The 22,346-nt window shown below is 54.8% G+C and overlaps 8 protein-coding genes across 8 annotated transcripts; 2 read left to right on the forward strand and 6 right to left on the reverse strand.

Moving 5' to 3' along the window:
- Positions 1-3,365: 3,365 nt before the first annotated feature.
- Positions 3,366-4,259, forward strand: KD926_006357 (ribonuclease H-like domain-containing protein; the record flags this gene model as incomplete). Its single annotated transcript, XM_053099336.1, has 1 exon — positions 3,366-4,259. One exon carries the CDS (start codon positions 3,366-3,368, stop codon positions 4,257-4,259), a length of 894 nt encoding a protein of 297 aa, XP_052956794.1.
- A 293-nt stretch (positions 4,260-4,552) lies between these two features.
- On the reverse strand, positions 4,553-5,578 carry KD926_006358 (uncharacterized protein; the record flags this gene model as incomplete). The annotated part of the gene is made up of 1 exon (XM_053099337.1): positions 4,553-5,578. The coding sequence occupies one exon, from the start codon at positions 5,576-5,578 to the stop codon at positions 4,553-4,555; it is 1,026 nt and encodes a 341-aa protein (XP_052956795.1).
- A 2,207-nt stretch (positions 5,579-7,785) lies between these two features.
- On the reverse strand, positions 7,786-9,284 carry KD926_006359 (uncharacterized protein; the record flags this gene model as incomplete). Its single annotated transcript, XM_053099338.1, has 2 exons — positions 7,786-9,071; positions 9,140-9,284. 2 exons carry the CDS (start codon positions 9,282-9,284, stop codon positions 7,786-7,788), a joined length of 1,431 nt encoding a protein of 476 aa, XP_052956796.1.
- A 901-nt stretch (positions 9,285-10,185) lies between these two features.
- Positions 10,186-11,436, forward strand: KD926_006360 (pepsin-like aspartic protease; the record flags this gene model as incomplete). Its single annotated transcript, XM_053099339.1, has 2 exons — positions 10,186-10,284; positions 10,351-11,436. The coding sequence occupies 2 exons, from the start codon at positions 10,186-10,188 to the stop codon at positions 11,434-11,436; spliced, it is 1,185 nt and encodes a 394-aa protein (XP_052956797.1).
- Positions 11,437-12,242: 806 nt separating this feature from the next.
- On the reverse strand, positions 12,243-14,100 carry KD926_006361 (uncharacterized protein; the record flags this gene model as incomplete). The annotated part of the gene is made up of 9 exons (XM_053099340.1): positions 12,243-12,634; positions 12,695-12,802; positions 12,858-12,881; positions 12,944-12,994; positions 13,044-13,260; positions 13,323-13,375; positions 13,439-13,604; positions 13,682-13,801; positions 13,855-14,100. The coding sequence occupies 9 exons, from the start codon at positions 14,098-14,100 to the stop codon at positions 12,243-12,245; spliced, it is 1,377 nt and encodes a 458-aa protein (XP_052956798.1).
- A 650-nt stretch (positions 14,101-14,750) lies between these two features.
- KD926_006362 (carboxylesterase) lies at positions 14,751-16,482 on the reverse strand (the record flags this gene model as incomplete). Its single annotated transcript, XM_053099341.1, has 3 exons — positions 14,751-15,775; positions 15,833-16,088; positions 16,150-16,482. 3 exons carry the CDS (start codon positions 16,480-16,482, stop codon positions 14,751-14,753), a joined length of 1,614 nt encoding a protein of 537 aa, XP_052956799.1.
- Positions 16,483-17,097: 615 nt separating this feature from the next.
- On the reverse strand, positions 17,098-17,709 carry KD926_006363 (uncharacterized protein; the record flags this gene model as incomplete). Its single annotated transcript, XM_053099342.1, has 1 exon — positions 17,098-17,709. One exon carries the CDS (start codon positions 17,707-17,709, stop codon positions 17,098-17,100), a length of 612 nt encoding a protein of 203 aa, XP_052956800.1.
- Positions 17,710-18,698: 989 nt separating this feature from the next.
- Positions 18,699-22,220, reverse strand: KD926_006364 (unc-93 family MFS transporter; the record flags this gene model as incomplete). Its single annotated transcript, XM_053099343.1, has 6 exons — positions 18,699-19,002; positions 19,072-19,694; positions 19,751-20,065; positions 20,149-20,799; positions 21,462-21,665; positions 22,116-22,220. 6 exons carry the CDS (start codon positions 22,218-22,220, stop codon positions 18,699-18,701), a joined length of 2,202 nt encoding a protein of 733 aa, XP_052956801.1.
- Positions 22,221-22,346: the final 126 nt, after the last annotated feature.

The following is a 22,346-nucleotide window of genomic DNA, read 5'->3' on the forward strand; positions in this document are numbered from 1 at the left end:
AACTCGGATAGAGGCAGATTTCCAGTTCTTTTCATCAGCTGAAGTGCTTTCAATGTCGGCCCGAATGCTGGTAAGAGAACGCCTGGAAATTCCAGCAAAACAAAGGCTTGCTGGTCCTGATGGTACAGATTCAGAACCGCTTCAATGTCTCTGTTTCTGCTATCAGTCAACTCCAAAAGAACTGAAGCTATCCGAGGACTTTTCCAAAGCAGGTCCTGTTCCTTTTGCTGCTCCTTGGTTCTATTTTGGTCTCGCCGGTTAGATCCTTGACATTGCGATTCGACCACAGTACAGAACAGTACAAATCTCCGTTGCGTGACCAGACACACCAAGGCGCCGCCCTGTAGTCGCTTGGACATTCTCCACCATTCTTCACGCTTTGTAGTTGGCATTGTGGTTACATTAGCTAGTTGAGGAAATTCAACCTCGAACTGAAGTCCGTTCATCCAGTTAAAGCCAAGCCGAGAAATCCTCGAGTGGTGGTATGCGTTTGTTAATGTTTGGTTCTTTTGGTTGCGCAGATTCCGTGATGGCTGGATCACCGAATGAATAGCATCACGAAGCTGCCCAACAGTATCCTCCCGCAACAGCCGAAAGTTGCGATCTAATAGTCCATCAAGACCATTGATATGCCACTGTGTGGGATCGTTCACAGGGAGGTATTCGACTCGAGTGCTCGATATCTCCTCAAAGCTTGGCATGATGCAGACCTGACAGATGTCCGGCTGGTCATTGTCATGACGGCCCCCAGGAGGTCCACACTTGGTAACAAAGGTTCCAGCTAACTTGGGCGCCTGACACTCGGCTTTGAGTGTGGCCGTTGGTAGTGAGCTACCAATTTCAAGGCGACAGAGTATACGTTCCAGATGAGCTTGAGACTGATGAAGCGCACTCTCTGTATCAGTAGCATTCCACTGGATGAAGATTTTTCAAATTTCTTCGCCTGTTCTTGAAGAGAGTCCTGAACCAAGGCTGTTGAGTTCAGATCCACGATCCGAGAGAAGACCAAGAGAGAGAGCTCCAACCATGCCACGGTAGAGCTGTCCCTTTCGCAGTGAATGAGGACATCAAAAATGTGTCTTAAGAGGTTTGATGCTCTGAGACCGTTGATGCCGAATAGCACGTTGTAGATTGTCCCCACAGCCTGTTCAAGCACCAGGGAAGAGAGAACATCCTGATGCGAGATGATTTCTAAAAATGGAACTATCGATGCTTTGAACACTCCTTCTTTCCTAGCTGTAGAAAACTGTCCAAGATCTTGTTCAATCAGCTCCTTGATACAGTATAGGCCACCTTCACCCGAGAGTGTCTGAATGACCGACTGGCGAACGCCGACGTCAACATCAACCAGCCGACGGGCCTCCCGGAAGAGGAATGCGAGTTTCCCACGTAGCGGTTGGGTAGTAGGGATATTTAATGGAATGTTGCTTCTCCATGCTCGAAATTCTCTCTCCGAGTTGGACAAGCCTTCGCGTGGTTTGCTAGATTTTGTCTTTGGGGCTTTTCCATCGCGAGGCCACCCTTGACCATTCTGGATATGACGGAAACTGCAATTCTCGAATTTGCAGGTTCCTTTCTCGGAAAATTCGTAGCAGATCCTGCCGATACCATTAGCAAGTGTGAGACGTAACAGGAACTGCAACCAACCCCGGAGCCATCTTAAGGGAGCATTCGAGGTCACTGGGGACACAACAGACGTAGCGAGAGTGGGAGATAGATTTAGAGGTGTCGTATAGACAGATATTGATGAATATGACGAGTTGCAACGGCCTGGTAGCAGAAATAAGCGCAGGACGCCTAGTCAATATCGGGGACAGACATGAACGAGAAGTCCAAAAGAGGGGAGATGGAGGGAGAGCGGGATATTTGAGGAAGAAAAATGAGAGTAAATTCAGCCTTGTCTTTTTTTTTTGTTCAGCCAGGCTGCATGTGACGGTCTACAAAGAAGCTTAGTAAAAGACAAGTTTGTTTATGACTCGTAGTCAAAGAATTTTCCCATGGAGAGGAAAGGCTATCTAGGAGGGAGGATCTAGAGCTTCTATATACTGCCCGAGGCTTGGCCTCAGGCAGGAATGCCTGCAGAGCATCCAGGAACCTTCCTGGATGCCTACCGGAGGGTCCCTCGGTCCTATACTAACTAACCAGAACGTTCCTCCGCACCGGGAAGTTCCCTGATTTCAGGAGGTCACACTGCATTGGAGGCGCGGCGCGTAAGAAAGAGTGAAACAAGTGGAAGGGCAACAAACGGCGCAGTGAAGTAACAGCCAACCATGCACTTCTCTTTCGTTTGCCATTCACTCTACAGTCGGTAGTAATAGTAGTATCCATTTACCCCGACCCCTCGTCGAAACGATATATCCATGTACGTACCTTCCATGGCGCATGACTTTGAAACCGATATGACGCCTCAGCGAAGCCTAGCATGGCCTCGACTGTCCCAGAATGCGACATGCTGTCTGGTTTACCTCTCTCACCTTCTTTTGCGCCTCCCAGCAGACTGGAGATGCTGTTTAACGCGTTTCCGACATTCCTCCTTAATTCCCTCCACAATTCGCCCAATTTTGGACAGTCTACCAGAATATCAGCGACTGTTTCTTGGGCGCCGCAGATGCAGTGGTCGTCGTCGCGGAATCCGCGTGTCTTGGCGTATGTAAACAACCATGTGGCCGCGGGAGATGACTAAACCGCTTATATCATCGCCTTTCTTGGCCGATTGATTCATTGCATGAATATTGCATTATCATTGCGTTTTATTTGCAATTTTATTGCATTTATACGGCATTTTTCGGGACAGTGTTATCGTGATATGTCGCTTGTTTTGACGATTAGGAAGCCTCTCGAATTGCATAAATATCGGCTTCTTTATCGTATAGTTAGTTGAATTAAGACCTTCATTCATTTGAATATGATCATATAAATCAGTTGAATAATCACTTCTTCGGTAGACTCACCTATTTCTGCCACAAACCAAATGTGGCCCGTGTGTGGTTGGGTCAACAGGTACGCCCGCAAATACCCGTAGAGCTTTCTTCCGTAGGTGGCTGGATTGCTGTCATCTTCCGCAGATGAGCACCTGCTGCAACTGAGCGCGGATGTTGTCGCGGATGGCCGCTTTTTCCCTTGCAAACAGAGGGCGGAAGGGGGGTGCTTTGCCTGGGCTTGCCGCATCTTTGACCAACTGATCTGCCGCGCCGGTCCCTGGGTACCTAGGTTGCCATTCCCGCCGCCGGAAGGTTCGGCCATCTTCTTCATTGTAAACAAACATCGCAACACCGCCGCGTGATACAAATATGGATCGTCTTCCATTCCTCCCTCTCTCCAACAGTCCTACACGCCGCGAGTCGTGATTTCCACCTGCTTCAAAAATGGTTTTATTTTCCCCTCCGTCACCTCTCGAGCTCTCCAATGGTTGTCTGGTGTGTGCCCCGCATGGGCTCGTTGTCTGCCCGGACTGCACCGTGGATTTCAGCTTCATGGAGGATTTCGTGGATGAATGCGAGGATGAGGATGAAGATGACATCTCCCCGGGCAAGGACTTTGACGAGGACTCTACGATCGAGGAGCTGCCACCCCGTGCCCGCATCTCCAGCCCTCCCCGAGTCGGCACCGGGCGCGTCCTTCCCACCCGATTCCGCCCTCCCAGCACTCACGCGACTCCGCAGTCGCTCTTCCCCCCCACCATCGGCCGTCGCTCCTCACCAGCAGTCTGTCGGTTCATCAATGCCACCAACCCGAGACAATTCCTCATATACACGGACGGCGCATGCTTAGACAACGGCGGAGCGAACCCCCGAGCTGGCTGGAGCTTTGTTTTCAAGCCTTCGACGGAAGACCGCCCGGGATACGTGCGCCAGCCCCTGGAAACCAAAGGGCCCAGTGGCGAGGCGTACGGACAAACAAGCAACCGGGCAGAACTGCGCGCCGTTATCGCCGCTCTGGGATTTCGGGCTTGGCCCGGTGAGGGGTGCAATAATCTTGTGATTGCGACGGATTCCGAATATGTCGTGGAGGGCGTGATCTCCTGGGTCCGTGGGTGGATACGGAGAGGCTGGATGACAAGAATGGGGACGGCGGTCAAAAATCGGGACCTCTGGGAGTGTCTGCTCGGCGAAATCGAACGATGGCACGAGCAGGGCTTGGATGTTGCATTCTGGCGTGTCCCAAGAGAGTGGAATACGGATGCCGACCATCATGCCAGGCACGCTGCTTCCCAGGAGAGAATAGAAGACTTCCAGGAGGTCTGCGGGTTGTTTGTCTGAACCTATTTGCTGAAGACGCTCGAAGTATTAGGTCCTGCAAGGGCCCGACAATTGTTACTCTTTTTTCTCCTTCAATTCTCCGGCATGTAATCACCGCGTTTTGTCTTTACTGAATGAAAGAAGCATGTTCTGTTGCTGGGTCAGACGCATAGAATGATCGATCCTATTGTTAGGCATCTAATCTGTCAGGGTTACCAAGGCGCCTTTGGTACGATAAGTGTTTTGGGGAATTCTGGTGGGCTTCACATCCGGTTACACCCCGGTTTTGTTCCTGCGTCCGGGGAACAGCAAGATCATGGGTCCTCCACTTGCCACGGGGTTCCTGGAATATCCCACAGTGTGCCATTCACAGCATGCTCGCAAACCCATTCCTGGCATAGTTCGATATCCTCATCCCCCCGGTTCCGGGGTACGGACACGAAAGCATACACTAACTGGGGCGGATTTTGAGAACTCGGAGCTGAAGGAGATGTATGGGAAGGCAGCAAGCGCGCCCAGATGCTTGTTTCCCACCCCGGCTCGCGGCGTTCCCACTCCACTCGATGTCCTTGGCAAGTGTTGATGACAATTACGCGCTGCAGGGACGGTAAGGCTAACCCCCGGGACGATGATAGTGAGAGAGGCTCCGTTAAGCCGTCCGATCGAGTAAGCGCAAGGTGGGTGAGACTTGGGCAACGCTGCAGCGCCCGCACAAACGCGTCGTTAATGCAGGGATTGTAGAGAGCGAGGCATCGGAGTCGAGGCCAACCTGACCACACCTCGGGCTCTGACGCCGCGTCGGGCTCCGACCATGTCTCTAGGGTATCGCAGAAGAGCTCGTCCCGGACCGAGCAAAATTCCTCCAGCGCCGTTAAGCGGCCAAAGGCGTGTCGCAAGATCCTCCGTAGTCCGGAATGGTCCTCTTCCGGATACAAAAGTCGCAGCGGCATGTCAATGACCAGTCGTCGCAGGGTGTTGGCGAGAGCGAGCGACACTTGATCCACCTCCTTCACGATTTGCGGCTCCTCGAGGGTGTCCGCGGGGAACGGACGCAGAAATAGCGATTGGGATTGGCGCAGCGCTCCATGTCCACCGGTATTGTCATCTCGCACCCAGTTCTTGTCAGTTTGAATCAACTCATGCAGACGTTTTCCCGAATCCAAATATAGGCAGTGTCTAAAGAGAAGCCGGATTGCAACCGCGCGTGTAAGCCTGGATGCGAGGATGAGGCTGACCAGTGTGCGCGTCACGATGTGCCCCGACGGGAAGGCAACCGGTGGACTGGGCGGAATGAGACACCGAATGACATGGATGATCAGTTCATTGGGGAGACGCGGCATCTTGATATGCTGTTCTGTGACCGAGCTTGTTGGGGGAGAGGTTGTTGTTTTCTGGTTTCTCGGGCAGCCCCCGTCAGACACCAGTAGTGGGGGCCAGACCCACCGGTGATGACTCCGTAGAAGGGTCTAAGATAGATCAAGACCTATCTCTTTTGGCGTCCTAGGGTCATACTCCGTACATGTGTCACTCCGGCCGCTGCGTTTGACTTTGATTTTTCGGCAGATATGGAATCAGGACAAGGATTCGGCAAATCCACGCTTGCATTCTCTTCTCCCCGTTGAGGTCATGACCTGAAGGAAGTGCAACACTTCTACGTGGACTGACCCTGCAAGTGTACGAAGAATGCTTGGAGAAAAGATGCACATCTGGTAGGAATCTAAATGGCACAATTTAGGGACTACGGAGGCGTTGTGGCTAACCACGTCCAAATCCTGTCGCGCGCCGACGGGATTATCCTCGACGCTTGGGGATCGCCACATTTCGTACTTGTTGAAAATATGAACCGTGAACATGTGTCGGTCTAAAGTTATCACAAACCCCCGTCTAGAATCCATGAATTTTCGTTGCCACACCCATGGATGCTGTGGTGTGGCGAAACGTAGCCATGATGTAACCACATTCCCTATATTTAAGCACAAGGTTGAATAATCTATAAGATCTTACTCACTACCCAAGTTGGTTACTATATTTCCCCAAACCCAGTCATGAATGTCCGGTGCGCTCGTTCCCCTATATTGACTAAATAACTTTGCGAATCATCTGGCACGAATACCCGACTGACATGAACAACCAGAACCAGCACCTTACGGCAGGCACTTTTCAGCGTCGTCGGCGTCGTCGGGGGAGCCTATCTCACCTTCATAGCCATGTCCCCTAAGAAGGACGGCTCCCCGGTGTCTGACGAGGACCGACGGGGCATCAGAGGGGGTGCAGATGGCCAGTCGCCCTTTGGTTATAAAACAGCTCGTGCTCCTCGCGGGACCGCGGGATCCAGTTGAGAGGATCATAAAACCGGTTGCATTTCTGTACGCAATAAGGACTTGTTCTTGAAAATCCCTTCCCGCATTGTGATTGATCTTTGTATCGTAGCGGAGCCATGTCTTCTAGTTGGAGGACTTTCCTTTATAAGCCGTAACATGCGGAACGGCCCTGGACTCTTCTTCGGTTCAGTCGTGATATAAATACCTTGGCGGGCGTCGCTCTCTGAATACATACCTACGCATGCATGTGCCACGTGCCAACGTGGACAGTGCACAGGTTTCGCCGCCATCATGCAGAAACACTACGCGCTGATCCCTGTGCCCTACGGTTTGACATTTGAGAGAGAGCTGCGGCAAGCCCTTCAGAATTTGTACCTACATCCTTGTACTAGCTTCTATAAAGCGCGTGACGATATTCCACACCATCTTCATGGGTTGGTTGTGAAGATTTACACCGCGTGTTGGGACAGAAGAGGCTACAAGATCATCGTGAAAAATATTCTTCTCAACATGTACGAAAATGGAGGTGACACCACGGATTATTGCTTTCGTGTTATTCATATCGGTCCTCCGGCGATTTCTATCGTACTCTACACTGAACGACGTGGCGTGCCCGTATATCAAGTTTCGGGACCTCGACGGCCCATTTTTTCGGACTGAATTGTCTGCTCATAAGTAACTCTCTTATCTCCGCATGGTGCTCGGGGGTAAATTATATAGTGGCGCACAGTTCTGTATGAAATAAAATTTCAGGGAGCATCAAGTTACGTATTTGTACCATCACATAAGCATAATATAGTAGTTACTCAGTAGTATCCTAAGTCAGAGGGAAAAGGGGTGGAAAAGGGGGTCCTAGCTTAATAGTAGAACAATTCACTCATTCTCCTTTTCTACTTTTGGGTTCATTTCTGTGGATGTCGCCCGTTCGCCTTCTGCTTCCTCTTGATCCGGGTGAAGGAAAACACTTGGTATGGGACCGATCAGCGAACGGACGGCGGACAAGAACCCAGAACTTAACGTGTTGACGGCATTATCTTAGCAAATGATATTCGAGCTCCAGGTATGTATCTGTCTATCAATATGTATTTATACACATGCGTGTACACTTTCCATGAAACGATTGTGAAGGGGTCACACGCTGGAACAGAAGAAACACCGGGCCTGAGGAGCGACGCATCATCCGCATGGCAATTAATTTCACGGGAGTTTCAAGAAAACGCGTTGATCTAGTGGCCGGGTGGGAACTTCTCTCTGATCTCAGTTTCGCTGAACCGCCGGGTCTTGGTCCGAAGCATTGCGGCGAGTTCATCCAGACTCATGCCCACCTGGTCTCCCATGGGAACTAGGCATTTGGCCAGGTGCCGATAGTCCTTGCGCAGCAGCCGAATGGTGATCATGATGTAATCAATGTTGCGAAAGACCAAGGCATGCTCAGCTGAGTAGCGGTCCTTCTGTTGCAGAAAAGCGTTGGGGTGCTCGCGCCAGTGTCGGCGCGGATTGAGATGATGAGAGGTGTGATATCCGTCGTTGTAACAGAATCGGTTACTCTGCGGGGGGGGGGGGGATAAGCTTGACATGTACGAAGGGGGTAACAGTTGGGGGTCACTCACGGCCACGTCGATCAAGGTAATGCTGGATCGAAAGTCGGAGTTGGGGTCAACCTCGTCCACAAAGGCATGTTGCCCCCAGTTGCCCACCATGAGGCCGACGCGCAGCTGCAGCAGGGGCAGAAGAAAGACAAACAAGGTGGGTTTCCAGGCGACGTAGGTCCAGAGCAGGTAGATGGCGGCATAGTTGAGGCACTCGCAGAGGGCGGCCTTGACGGCCATGTTGATCTTACCCTTGCGGAGAAAGTACAGCGGCAGCTCCAGCCAGATGAAAAAGTAGAAGCGACCGACGTAGCAGAGGAAGTCGACCAGCTCGTCGCGCTGGTATCGGATGGTGGACGACAGATCGTCGGGCCCGTTGCCCTCGACGTGATGATGCTTGACGTGGTGGTAGTAGTAGGTATTCCACGTATGGCCCATCAAGGGGTCGGTGAGGTAGGGGAACAGCTTGTCGAACCAGGTTAGGGCGGGCGATCGCCGCAGGATGCCGCCCATATGGATGTGCTGGTGCATCATGAGCGTGTAGGTGCCGACATAGTAGGACTGCATGATCCAGTGCAGGACCCCGTGAATCCAGCTAAAGTGGCGAAACAGCCAGAGGGCGCTGGGCACGGAGGTGGTGAAGTAGAGCAGCAGATGGGTCAGCATCACCACGTCCGTTTCCACGCGGACGAGTCGCCGTGCGGCCCGGACGTAGGGCTGGAGCACCCATCGCTGCAGCCAGGCGGGCAGCGACCGCTTGAGATCGGGCAGGTCCCAGGTGACGAACACGGTGGGCACGAAGTCCGAGTGCTGGGGGTCATTGAGCGCCCGCAGCTGGTCCAGGGTGGCCGCACTGTCATTCGAGGCGTCCTGGGGAACCTCGGATTCCTGGGGATCCCCAGGGGGCGCGGTCCTACGTCGCACTGGACGGTGGAAGCGACCGAGTTAGTCTTCACGAGGAAGATCCGGAGGCAGGGGAGGAGGCAAATACCAGTGCTTGCATCTTCGCCCGACCCTTGTTGCGACTCTGTCGACCCACCTTTCCCCGGTTGACGGTCGGCGTCATCCAGCAGATCCTGGAGAACCAGCAGATCGGACCGGGTCAGGTTCGGATCGATAAAAGAGGCCGGATCCATGATCACGATTCAAGAGGGCTTGATTGGTGGATGGAATATCAGCCTTTCTGGACGTCGAGGGGGAAGCGTTGATGTCGGGCTTAAAAACCCTTTTTCCGGGCCGTCAGGAGCTCGGCCTGTCGGAGGATCCACCGTGAGACCTCCTTTTTTTTTTGGAATTGTGGTTTTGCATTGTTCGTGTTTACGGAGTAGTGCGGAGGAAGGTCGAGCATCATATGATCCGGCCAGTCCCTTGGATCGAGGATGGATCGTTTCCGTGCCGCGTAGAGGCCAAGTGTTACCTTCAGGAGAGGAGAGGGCGCGCGATGCCTGATCCTGCAGGCCGCTGCGACGGACCCCTGCCTCAGGCCAGACCTGGTGCCAAGACTGCAGCCTGAGAATTCGGGCCTCCACGCCCTTCCGTTTTGGGCTGGGTGTGTTTTGATTTTTCCCTTTCGGCCACTCCGGAGTAGTGTGTCCATCCTCCGTACTGTGTCTATACTCTGTAGTCTATACTATACTCCGTCTGTCCGTGTCTCAACGGGCAAGACATTAATCAATCCGAGGATGGAGCAGTTCTTGGTTACGCCCGGTCGCCGCCGGAGGAGCGGTCTCGATCCCACACTTTCAGTATTCACTCGATGCGATGCCCGACCGGGCTAGTGAAGTAATGAATCTAATCTAAAATGTTTCATCGACCTCGATAAATTTAGCTCAATGGCGGCGGATCCAGGGAAATTTCTTGAACGGTTGATGGAGTCTGTGGAACCTGTCAAAACAGCCTTACGCCGAGGCAATTGAGGATATATAAAGGGACCCCATGAGCCGGTAGTTCCATTCTGGTCACTTACTGCACTCTGCAACCCAATTCAGCGGTCGCTCCTGAAACCGGCACTTTCGCTATATCCTCTCCCATTTCGACATGTCTTGTCAACTGCGGTCTTTGGCGGCGGTCGCGGCGCTGCTGCCGTCTGCCTTAGGCGCCGTGCTGAATCTGCCCGTTCATTTTGACAACAGCTACGTGAGTACCTGCCCCCGTCGAACCATGTGCGAAACGATCCCCTCAACTGACTCATCCCTCGCACAGGCTCAAGTCGAGGCCTCCATCGGCACGCCGGCCAAGACCTATCTGCTCCATTTCGATACAGGCTCCGCGACGACGTGGGTGGTGGGCAAGGGCTGCCTCAACTGTCCCAACGGCAGCGGATATGAGCGTGTCGGCTACAGCACCGACGATTCCTCGACTGGGGTGAACATCGGCATCTACGGATATATCGACTACTCGGGCGGAGCCACTTCGGGGCCCGGAATGGCCGATATGTTTGGCCTGCCCGCCGAGGCCACGGGGGAAGATGGCCTCCGTTGGAATCAAACCTTCATGGCGGCCGACCAGAGCTCGTGGCGATTCATCCCGGCCGATGGATTCCTGGGCTTGGCCTTCAGCAGCATCGCCGAGGCCGGTGCCACCACCCTGGTGGAAACCATGATGCAGAAGGGTCTGCTGGACGAGCCTCGGTTTGCCATCTACTACGGCACCGAGTTCGAGACCACCGGTTCCGACCCGGCCGGCGTGCTCACCATTGGCGGCTCACACGAGGACCGCTATGTCGACGGCGAGCTCACCTACGTCCCCTTGCAGCAGGAAGCCGAGTTCCAGGTCTGGCGCACGAAACTATCCTCCATCTCCGGCACCGGCAAGACCGCCGGCCAGAAGAGCCAGTCGGCCACCAGCCACCTTGGGGATTATGGTCGCGCCGTGTTCGACACCGGTTCTGGCTACTTCCAGGTCCCTAGCAACATCATTGACGATCTGTATGACTCGATTGGCATGAACTGGACCGCCATTAAGGACGGCAAACATATTCCGCTGTGCGCCGAGTTCACCTCGGACTGGTCGGTGACCCTGAACTTCGGCAAATCCGAGACGGACCCCAAGGTGACCATGACTGGCGAGCAGCTGGCCCGCCCCGGGTTCGCCCATCGTGACGACGCCTGCTTCCCTCCCTTCGACGACAGCGAGGTGGTGGATCTGGCCCTCATCGGAACGCCCTTACTCCATCAGTTCTACACCGTTTTCGACTTTGGTGCCAATGAGGTCGCCAATTATAGCCCCCGGATCGGATTCGGGAATTTGAAAGAGGAGTTGAGGCCGCACTTTGCCCGCTCGGGGTAGATTGGTAGACTGGACGCATGAGTTTGTATTGCTGGACGTGCGAGTTTTGACCCGCTGCACGTATTATAATTTCATTATCCATTAAACTAGGGGTTCTGACCTCGCACGTATTCAAAGGAATCCAATTACTATAGTCAAATTCCTTTTTTTTTTTTTTTTTTTTTTTTTTTTTTTTTTTTCCCGGCACAGTAGCAGATTTGGGTATCAATAAGCCTCAGGCGGCCATGGAACCTTTACAGGTTCTTTTTTACGTGGCCTGTGGGCTTCATGACTGAGGCTTCTATTAGGATGGGCCAATCAGTCAGAGTTCAGTGCTAGAAATAGGCGTCGTCGATTGCTGCGCCGACGTATATTCTCCATGTCAACCTACGCGCGAAAATGAGTGCTTGTAACAACAGTGGAAACTTATATTAATTCTTTGCTGATATCTAGCCTCGAAATAAAATTACAGTAAGCAGGGAATACCTCCCTTTCGTCCCAAGCTTTCTCCCGCCCTGCTTGCCGTTGACCATGTCACCATTGCCACGGCGGATATATAGAGTACTGCGGGGGCGTGTCCGGCTCACAGGAGCTGCATTTCTGGGTTCTGCATTCCAGTTTCGCTTCTTTCTGAAGGAGAACACATGCCCGGTGAAGGTTGGGGGTCACTTCAAAGCCCCTCGCGTAAAGGCCTTCTCACCCGCATCCTTTTCTCAACTCGCAAATGTGGTCTCCAGGGCCAAAATAGGATGCAATTGACTTGTGCCGTAAACGTGATTATTCTTTGGTGTATTATCAAGTATGACTGACCGAAGGCCAATTTAGATTCATCGCAAGCTCCGACTATCTCGTGTTCCCTCATGGATAAAATATTCCCGCGTCACCGAGATGCCAGAGTGCGGCGCATCCACCGCTAGGGACGCGCCCTCACGCACCAGCTCGTCCTCCGAATCGTGCCGCGAAAGCTGCGTCTTGCTCCGACTTTCTAAACGAGAGGCCGAGACGGTTGCCTTCTGCTTGGTTCCAGCGCCGATGTGCCCAGAACTAGACAGCTCGTATCCCCGTCGCCCGCTGTAGGTCCCCGTGCGGGACCTCGATCCGAAAAAAAGTGTGCGCATAACGGGGAGGCAGGAGGCGATAATAGCAATGGCGGTTTCAATCATCGAGACGGTACAGGTGATCATTTGCTCGTTCCGATAGGAGTAAATGGCACGAATGACTATTGACGGACACGGTTAGCGAACGATCGAGATGAGCGGGGTGCCGGCGTTCAACATACTGCTCGTAATTACCACCAGAAAGCCAAGCATGAAGATGCTGAGAACTCCAATCTTTTGTTTCTTTGGAAGCTTCAACTTGAGAACCTGAGAAATGGGAAGGCAAATGACTGGCCGGGGGATTAGCTTCTAGGCAGTTGGACTCGGTCCGACGTCGAGACTCACTGAATACATCACTGAAGATGTTGACTGCGGTAGAGAAGAGTCAGCACGAATCGCATCAGGTAAACGCAATGTTGGACTCCACGTACACAAGATCGTGATCCAATAATTAATTCGCGTCTGTTTATCAGAGCAGGCTCCTGTACCGAGTTAGCATCGCGACTCAGTCAGACACCATGGAGCACCCACTCTCGGGATGGTCCAGATCCCACAGGCGGTCCGGCGGGAAGCATTTGAAGATGATGTTAAGAAATATGGCCAGCCAAGTAGCGCCGAGGAAGCCCAAGGTAATGTTGTAGACCATTTGGTATCTGGTGCGATCGGCCAGACGTTTGTAGAAGAGGACCATACCCGCTTTGATCAACCAAAGCGAAGTCACATACAGAGTGGAGCCCGGGATGATCATCTGCGATCGATCGTGTTAGTGATTCCACACGGGTCAATTGCTGGTTGAGCACGATCGCTCACCTTCATCATCGCGACTGTCTGGTCCTTGGCCGCATTGCCCATGTCGGACATGCCTATGAGGGTGTTTGGGTTAGTCGGCGGATCGTGCGCTCAAGGAACGTCGTTTTTGCACCTACCGAGATTGAACATATAGTGTTGGATCACCAGATCGGCGATGAGACAGAGGGCGGACAGCGTCAACAGGAAATCGTCGACATAGAATCGTTTAAATAATCCCCATCGAATGACCAACCGGGCCACGAGGAAAGCGCAGGCTACGACAGTGCAAATATACCATGCGACCTATTGCGGGAAGAAAAAGTTAGCAAACAGGCTGCGAACCCCGAGGCTCCTGAGATCAGGAAGAGCATCAACCATACCACCTGGCCAACATCAGGGCGAGCCATGATGACTCTGTCTGTTCCTGCAGTTGTGATCAGGAAGCGAAAAGGAGCGAGAGCCGTCGAGCATATCGTCGTCCTGTCCCGAGTTTCAAGGGACTAAAGAACGGCCCGTTTTCCTGTTCCTGGGCTGGCATGATTTAAGTTTTCACCTCAAGCGTAGTTGTGATCGCAGCACTTCCAGACCTCGTCTGGAAGGGCTCCCGATGTTCCCCCGGATCGGACAAGGGTGGCCAGTGTCGTTCGATACCGGGCAATAGTGTCCAACACGTTGGTAGCCGAACCGTGGAACGGGATGGGTCCACAGTCCATCTTGGGAACAGTGCGACTGGGCTCCGAGACACCGGTCCCTCGCGCTGATGATGGTCATTCCAAATTTTAATGCTCGTAGTGCTCATCTGGATATGGAAAAGAAGAGAAGGCATGTTCCTGGTGTCAAACTGCAGTAATGAATGGATAAGGGAGCGTGCGTCTGATGCCCTATTCTAGATGCATCTTGGGCCCTGCATCCTGCGATCCCGTGATCCCGGTCACCGGCCAAGACTCGGCATTCCTGGGCACCTTCTTGGCGGTTAAAGTTAAACGGTTTCCACTTGTGTGAGACAAAATCGACTGAACGAGGCCGATATCGAGCTCCCTCACTAGGCCAGATCGGGGCAGGCCTGATACCGATCGTCGGTCAATGTCCGCTCACGGTCCCCATTCGTGCACGCAGTTGGTGAAACTTACCACATGTTGGAGGTGTACTCGGTGTAACTGAGACGGTGGATCTCGTGTTGGAGTTTTTGAATTTCGATAGTTAGTGGCTTCAAGAAGGCCCCCTAGTCCCGGAGGCGACATTGCCTCCGAGCGAAACGGTGGACCAGAACGAACACACCGAGATAACACATTAAGAGAGACAGAAAAAGAAAAAGAAAACACACGATCTCCCGGCGGCAATTAAGAGGTATTATTTCGTTAGTTTATATGAAGAAATAAAAGAAATATAGGAGAACTATCTATTACGAATAGAACGTGAACAACGATCAAAGAACATGAACGACCCGTCTCAGGACGACATAGTCACCGGGTTCTGCACCACGGGGTACTGGGGATAGTGAGGCTTGTACACCGACTGGCAACGAGCGTTGAACTCGCCAGTGGTGCTTGTTTCGGTGGCCAGCTCATTGCCCGGCACGCCGACCTTGGCCAGGGGCCCGTTGACGGGTTTGGCGCGGTCCCAGCCGGGGCCGGCACTGGGGTTTTTGATCCAGGCGACGAACCAGTTGTTCATATAGTCAGCCAGCGCTTGCTGCGCGTCGGTTACGCCCGAGAGCTTCGAGAAGCACTCATTTCCGCCGTGGAAGAAGGGCACCTCGCTGCCGTGCGAGGCCCCCATGCCGCTCATGCCCAACACGTTGTCGTAGTTGCCGAACCATCGATAGATCCAGGTTGGCTGCTCGGCCGCGCGCACGTCCAGCAGGTAGTCAGTGGAGCAGAGGAAGCGAGCGTCGCCGTAGGAGGCACCGCTCATCAGCGCGACCGAGTCGTAGTCGGAGGCATTATAGGCCTCCAGCAGCTCGTCGTCGGGGATCCAGGCCAGATCGGCGTCGAAAGTGTTGATCCACGAGGCGAAGTCGCCGTTCTCGGCGCCGTAGACGACGCTGAAGATCTTGCCCTCCTGGTCCGAGTTGCCGACGATGAGCGGCAGCGACTTGGGGTAGTTGCCGGCCGCAAAGCGAGCCGCGTAGTCCGAGAAGCGAGTGATCTCGTCCACCACGGGCGAGAACCAGGTGTTCGAAGTCGAGTTGAAGTAGGTGGTCTGCAAGGCATAAGTGTCCGCCTCGCGCAGACAGTCTAGGGTCGGGTTGGCAGCATCGCAGTTGAGCGTCACGCCGGCATCCTGCATATCCTGGGCCACGCGGGCCAAACCGACGCCGCTGGGAGTGACGGCCGGGCCGGACTCGGCGTTGGCGGACATCTCGATCGCGCCGGCCAGGAAGGTGTCGGGGTGATTCCAAAGGTAGTGATCGACGTGGACAGCGCCGGAGGAATGGCCACCGAGCACGATGCGCGTCTTGTCACCACCGAATCCTGCAACTGATCAGCCCAAAATCCAAAAACAGGTGTTTCCTCTCCGGGAAAGCGAACCTTGAATGTTGTTATAGACCCATTCCAGCGCCATCTCGATGTCGAGGATGCCAAAGTTCTGCGACTGGCCCTCGAGCTCGGGCGCATTGGGGGAGGCATAGACCGACTCGCGATAGTTGACGTTGACGTAGATCACGTCCTTGCGGGCAAAGTTATGACCCTGCCATTGCGCGTTGCTGTTGCCGCCGGTGACCATGGCACCGCCGTAGATGTACACGAAGACGGGCAGGTTGCTTCCGCTAGAAGGGGTCCAAATCTGGGATTCTGCTATGAGCCAAGCGTCGACCGAGGGCCGATTCAACGGGGGTGATTCTCACGTTCAAGTTCAGACAGTCCTCGCTTTGGGCCACGATGGCGTCGCCCGACATGACCTGGGCGCACGAAGGGCCGTAGGAGGTGGCATCGAATTTCGCCGTGGTTGACTGGGTAAGGGACTGCGGCGCCTTCCATCGATTCTCACCGCCGGTGGTCTGGGCGAAGGGGATACCCAAGAAGACGTTGGCGTCGCCCTGGGTGAAGCCGGAGACCAGCCCTTGCTGGGTCAAAACAGTCGGGACAGCACTGCAAGTGGCTCCGGCCTGCGTTTGCAGCAGAGCCAGCGCGGTCACGGCCAGGCACAAGGCCCGATCAATGAGCGAGAAGATGCCCATGGCGGATGGCAGAGGCAGGGGAGATGAAGAGAAGAGGAAAAGAGCGTGCCGATCAACGGATTGCCAGAGTCCGCAGGGATGACGATATTTAACCAAAATCCTCGATAGGGGAGAGAGACGGGAGGCGCCATGTCACCGGCAATTTTTCTTTCTTTTTTTATTTATTTTTTTTAAATATTATTTGGCTCCCACTCCTGCTCCTTCTCCGTCCGCTTTCATCTCGAGGGCAAAAAGTTGGTTCAGGCCCACCGGTTCCCACGTGGCGTCCGAGTCCGTCGCTTCGGAACTTGGCCGCTGCCACCCTGCGAGATGCGACTATTGAACGTTCTCACCGTACGCGAAGGGCTTCCCTTCAGGCCCGCCGTCGTGGTTGGCTGCGTGGGAGGACGAGGAAGGCGTCGAGAAGCGACGAGGAAGAAAGTGGATCGGGAGAATTGTGGAGGGAAAAGGAAGAAGGAACCAAAAGCCCCGACGGACTCCACCGCCCACGTGGTTCTGTTGTTGTTTATAGCTATCCCCAAACAGAGTCAAAATAGTCCACCAAGGTCCAAAGAAATTTCAGAGCCAGACCATCACTAGTCCCTTCCAGTACTCTCCCGGCCTCCAAGATCCAAGTTACATGACCTCGTTCCAGCAGTGTCCGCGACCCAGTGCCTTGTCGCAGTCACTGCCCGGGAAGTTGCGCCAGGTCGGTCCGTTCTTCTTACAGGTGGAGAAGTATCCGTTGTAGTCCATGCAGAGGTCGTTTCGCTTCTTGCATTTTTTGCTGTGGATCTTGAACTTATTGCTGCAGTTGGGCCCGCCATGGTTCTTCATGCAAGATTTCTTGTCGCTACGCTTCTGATGGCCGTGATCGTGGTCCAGAATCATCTTCTCCCCGAAATTGTAGACGAACACCCGTCCGTACTGTCTCAGGGGCCGCGGGGCCTGGGCGAGAAAGATGATACCGTCCCGGATGATATTGCCCTCGACGCCGGTCACCCAGTCGGTCTGCTTGCGACCCAGCACGGCGTAGTCCCCGTTCACCTGCTGTAGGTTCAGCTTGCCCAGGGCGTTGGCCTCGTGGTGTGTCCCGTCGTGGGCCACCAGCGCTCCTTCCACCAAGAAATAGACTCGAAGGGTGCCGGAGGCGCGGTCGTAGAAGTAGTTGGATAGTTGGGCCCATTCACGCGGGTTATTGTCGTAGTGTTCGGTCAGATCGCCGAGCTCATGGAATGGGATGCGCATGGCTTTGAACCTAACTAATTTGACGGTGTCGTTGCCGAGAAAATAGTCCAAGGTGTTGATGAACCGTTTCTCGAATAGATGGACGTCTCGCCTCTTGTAGCGGATGTGCTCGAGCAAAGGAAGTCACGACTGCCAGCCACACCAGCAGAGATGAGAATGTCTTCATGGTGTCCGGTCGTCGGCAGTGTAAGATGAGTGAATTCGAGAATGAATCTCCCCTCGGTGGCATCCCATCCAGGAACTATTTATGTCTTTCCATCCCATCATCTCTCCTGCTCTCTCGCAGTTTGTTTCCCCTTTCGAGTATTCGTATAGCATCAACACTAGGTGGGCGTGTGATCGCACGACGGCTTCCCCAGAAACCTGCATAGCATCGCGGGGAGACAGAGTGAGCCGCGATACGAATGGCAACGGACCGTGCGGGAGAGAAGTGCAAACAAGAGAGCATCTAAAAACAACCCGTGTAAATCACCCGATCGACGGCCCAACCGGTGGTTTACATTGGCATTAATGCACCGGTTTGACCTGGCCCCGGAGGCGGATGATTGCTGGTCGCATTGTGCTGAAGTGTCGAGAATGACTCGCTCACTTGGTTCGATCTCCCCAGAGAACATCGTGGTTGCAAGGCGGAGTCCGACAGTTTGGCCCCCAGGAATACAAAAGTGACTTGGTACTGGGGAAATCAACACGGAGAGCAGCGGCCCCTGCCAAGCACGCAACTGCCCGTTGTGAAACGAAGACTCGGGGAAGGGTCGTGTCACCCCCTCGGATCATTAAAATCATTACAGACTACGAGGATCAAAAAGATGGAGGATTTCATTATTAGTATTATCCGGGTATTGTGGACAGGGCACATCACGCCAGCCGGGTCGGGGATCGATCACATTCGCACACCGAGTCCCACCAGTAAAACCAAAGAGATGTAAGAAAGGGGAAAGAAAAGCCAGAATTGCCATCGTCCAAAATGGTTGACGGCGTCCAGCAGCTCGTTACACGTGGGCGCCCTCGCGCTTCTCGGGGTGACCCACCGGCAGCACGTCGTCCACCGTCTCGCCGGTATCCTTGAGATCCTCCTCCACCGGGACGTGGTCCTTGATTTTGAAGAAGACGACGGGGGCCGCGACGAGGATCGATCCGCAGAGCAAGGCCCAGGTGCAGGCAAATTCGGACATGAAGGGCAGCTTGTCACGGTCCAGACTCCACATGACGGCGGCGCCGGCCGACTGCAAGCCCTTGTAGAAGCCTGCCAGGTTGGCCAGCTTACGGCCGGAGTTACCCAAAGCACCCATGAACCTGCGCGAGAGAAGAGGTCAGTAAGACTGTTTCCGACGACGGAAAGCGGGACCGCAACGAATCACTCACCAGTAGACAATACCCTGCCAGAAGGCGTCGTACATGCCGTAGAAGAAGTACAGGAACATGGGGCCGACGAAGCCGGGGGTGGTCCAGTCGGTGGGCACGAAGCTGGGGTCGCCGACCGTCTCGCGCGTGTACGTCTTCTGCCAGGCATATCCACCGCCCCAGATGGCCATGGTCAGCACGAACAGGCTGATGAGGGCGGCCTTGGCACGGACACTGCGACGGAAGCGTTCGAGATCGAGCAGCGGGCCCATGATGACGGCGGCGACGATCTGGGCGAACCAGTAGAGGAAGCCGTTCAGGGCCTTGGTGCGGGTGGAGAAGTGGGCAGCATTGATGGCGTTCTGCTGGTAGGTGTAGAACCAGTTGGACGACCAGAACATGGGGAAGAGCAGGACGATGTGGGGGTTATCGCGCACGGTGGTCCACAGACCGACGAACTCGGTACGCCAGCTGGGGGACTGCTTCAGGATGACGCGCGAGCCGTCGGGACGAACGATCTTGTCGGCGTCGCAGAGGAGGAGCGCCAGCACGGCCCCGAAGAACATGAGCACGATGAAGCCGATGTAGGTGCCGTCGCTGACGGTGACGTTGGTGGTGATGTGAATGTTTTCGCCCAGAGGGATCTGACGAGTTAGTTACTGCGGACGCCAGACTGGGGAGGGGAAGATGTCCGACGTACCAGACTACCAATGCAAGCGCCGATGTTGAAGATGGCCCAGAACCAGGCAAAGTAGCTACCCTTTTTCTCCTCGAGGGGGTAAGACATCATGATGGTGCCCTGGGCGGTCCACAGCAAACCCGCGCAGACACCGAGGTAGGCGCCGGCGAAGATGTTGAAACCGGGGACATGCTTGTGCTCGGAGACCAGGAGACTGATAGAGTAGAGAGTGTAACCGGTGCCACCGAAGGAGAGGGCGGCCCGGATGCCCATACGGTTGACGAAGGTTCCGGCGAAGAAACCCACGACGGCGAAAGTGCTGTTGAGGGCGATGTTCTAAGCGGGCAGACACAGAGCGCGTTAGCCATGGCACACGGCCCGGGATCGAAGGCTGGGAAGAAGGTAGGGAGAGTACATACCATGTTGTCGGCCAAGGTGGTGTCCGTTTTACCTCCGCCGCCCAGACCGCTGAGGGCGTTGAACATGCCGGGGCACATGAAACAGACAAAGGAGACCATACCCAGCTGGATGCGCGGCGAGGCGTACCAGCCGGTGTTCCAGGGACCGATCTTGAATGACTTGTACATCCATCCGCGCGGGCGGGGCACCTCACCGGCGTCGGCGACGGGGTCGGTGACAGGGTTCTCCGCAGTGGCCATGCCGGGGGATTTCTGATCGACGGATTCCATGCAGGCGAGATCTCGCAGATCGGCGGTCAATGCAGGAATGGCGTGGGAATGACGGAGCTTGTCGATTGCGGGGTCAGAGTCTGCGTCGCAGGTCGAGTTCGCGTGAAAACACCGGAGAGGACGGTGAGAGACAGGGAGAGAGGAGGGAGGAAGGAGGAGAGGGAGGAAGTGAGAGATGGGGGAGGGAAGAGAGCAAGTGAAGGGAGAAGGGAGCGACCGCGGTTTTATCGACGGGCGGAGAAATCCGCGCGACGAGCCAAGCTTCCAGTCGCCTCGAAGAAGACAAACGCGAGCGAAAATGCGTCTTATCAGGCCGCTAAGCCGCTTGGACGCCCCCCGGTCTCCGGCAGGCGCCCTGATAGGTCGACGGGGGATATCACCCTGCCATTAGGGGGCAGACGGCGTGACGGTGCGATGAAACCCGACAGTGACGGTGACAGGGGTCGTTATCTAGGGACTTTAGTTCCTTAATTTCTGACTCCGAACAAAAACACGCGACGCTTTGCTCTGCTGGGAGAAGGCCATCTCGGGGTTGACCAGACGGCCTCGAGGGCCTGTCTACACGGCATCGGTTCCTTGACCGGCCTCTACAGTCTACATTCCCAGAGAGATCCGGGGGATCGTCCATTCCACTGAGATCGCTCGATCGGTGGGCATCGTGGGTACTGGCCATCTGTCATGCCGACCGGTGGGTCCTGTCACCCACGCGCCCTCCAGCCCCAGACTTCCCGGAATCACGATGACCTGCGACAGGGGGTGATACCGCATGAAGGTCTGGTTTCAAGGTTTGCCTCCTTTCATCTAATTATATCCCCCTCCCTGTCAGGCGATCGACATGCGACCGAGAGATCGAGCGAGAGCGAGAGAGACAGAGACAGAGACAGAGAAGTGGAGCGATGGGGCCACGTGCGGGGGTCTGGCCCTGCTGATGTCAGCATCCCCGGATTTTCCCACTGGTCTTCGATCTGGTGCAACCTGTCCATCCTCGAGCTCCGGTCCTCGGGTCGCTTGGAGCTGGGGAGACTGGTTCGACCTGTGTTTACCACTCTACCACCGTTCCCTACCACCAGCTCGTATTCCCCGTCCCAGTGGGTGGGGCTCCCGCCACCCCAGATCAACACGTGGATCCCCGGGGAAGAGGGAGATGGCCACGGCGACAGAGCTCCGGGGTGTTGCATCGACGGGGGACAAGGGGTTGCACTGCCAAGCTCTTCCCCATAGCCCTCGTGCCCCTGTCTGGCCTCGGTCTAGAGGTATCGTCGGGAGTTCGAGACATAGCTCATACACTTCCGAGTTACATCGATGCGCATTGGCAGTGCACCCGAGTAATCGGGTGTCATTAAGGCAGGAGAGTACCTGTGTATCAAGGTATGCGTCTCTGAAGCAACGAGTCCGGGAGTGTCCGAGCGCACCGGCCTGATTCGGAAAGACCTTCTCCTTCCTCCTCTTTCGATTCTTCTTCTCTTCAATGCCGCAACTCTGAGCTTGCTCAACCCACGTCAAGTCCATCATTCCGGGTTAGATCTCGGGCGCTGACAGTTCGACTCGATTAATAGGAAAAATAGTCTCACTTCTCGAACCCAGCTGCCCGCCGCCCCGATCACCATCGCCTACACAACCCGACGTCGATCGTGGTCACCATCTTCCTCTCGTCATATTTCCACTCCAATGTACGCTTTTCCTCGGGCGGTACGAACATGACCGCCCGAGACGTCCAATTGGCCCGCAACCTGATGAACGCCATCTCGTTGCCAGTCCACAACCCTAGGCGACGCAGCCAGGGCCGGCCGCTCGGTAGACATTCGATGGAGACGAGAGGCCCCTACTCAGGTGAGGATAGAATCCATCGACGGGACCAGGCCTGATCTTTGGCGGCGACGTAGGCAATCATGCTGTCTTCGCTGTAGATGGGAGCAATGGGAAGCTAC

The sequence above is a fragment of the Aspergillus affinis genome (genome assembly GCF_023601865.1).
Source record: "Aspergillus affinis strain CMG 70 chromosome Unknown NODE_33_length_288726_cov_88_254756, whole genome shotgun sequence".
In the NCBI taxonomy this organism is placed as follows: Eukaryota; Fungi; Ascomycota; class Eurotiomycetes; order Eurotiales; family Aspergillaceae; genus Aspergillus; species Aspergillus affinis.